Source organism: Eimeria mitis, genomic scaffold, assembly GCF_000499745.2.
Source record: "Eimeria mitis Houghton genomic scaffold, Emh_scaff5677, whole genome shotgun sequence".
Classification (NCBI taxonomy): domain Eukaryota; phylum Apicomplexa; class Conoidasida; order Eucoccidiorida; family Eimeriidae; genus Eimeria; species Eimeria mitis.
The window spans coordinates 1-665 of record NW_013573930.1 but is presented as its reverse complement, the minus strand read 5'-3'; the positions used below and the strand labels follow the sequence as shown (position 1 = coordinate 665).

Below are 665 nucleotides of genomic sequence, written 5' to 3'. Positions count from 1 at the left end.
TAGGGTTTAGGGTTTACAGTGTAGAGCAGTTGCGTCCCCTAAACCCTAAACCCTAAACCCTAAATATAAATGCGTAAACGCTAATCCTCAAATCCAGTTCCTCAGACCCTAAACCCTAAACCCCAAACCCTAAACCCTAAACCCTAAACCCTAAACCTCTTTTTTTTTGTTTAGGTCTGGTACGGGTACAGAGACAAAGACAGGGCAAGGCTGCTGCACTTCGGTGCAGCAGCAGCAGCAGCAGCAGCAGCAGCAGCAGCAGCAGCAGCAGCAGGGTTGCTGCAGCTCTCACGGTTGCGAATCTACTTCTTGCTGCTCTTCTTCATCAGCAGCAGCAGCAGCAGCAGATGACCCAGCAGCAGCAGCAGCAGCAGCAGCAGCAGCAGCAGCAGCAAACTATACTTTCTGTAGAGATGAATCTGATGGTTTAGGGAGAAGGATAGATGAGTGTATAAAAAAAGAAAAACTGAAAACCCTAATTCCTGCTATTTGTGAACGTGCTGCGAGGGTTTATAAAAATGTTCTCTTAAGAGGAGAAAAAGGTAAACCCTAAACCCTAAACCCTAAACCCTAAACCCTCGTTTTCTTTTTTTTTAAATAGAGATAGAGGCTCACACATTATCTGTGGATTAATATACACAGTTTAGGGTTTAGGGTTTAGGGTT

At 45.0% G+C, this 665-nt stretch overlaps 1 protein-coding gene across 1 annotated transcript in view; it reads left to right on the top strand.

Annotated features, from left to right (window-relative positions):
* The window catches only part of EMH_0083510 (uncharacterized protein), a gene marked incomplete at both ends in the record, with an annotated part of 1,324 nt that extends 893 nt beyond the window's left edge, over positions 1–431 (top strand). Inside the window, one exon of the mRNA XM_013500645.1 lies at positions 230–431. Coding sequence (XP_013356099.1) covers positions 230–431 — 202 coding nt within the window. The remainder of the gene's footprint in view (positions 1–229) is intronic.
* Positions 432–665: the final 234 nt, after the last annotated feature.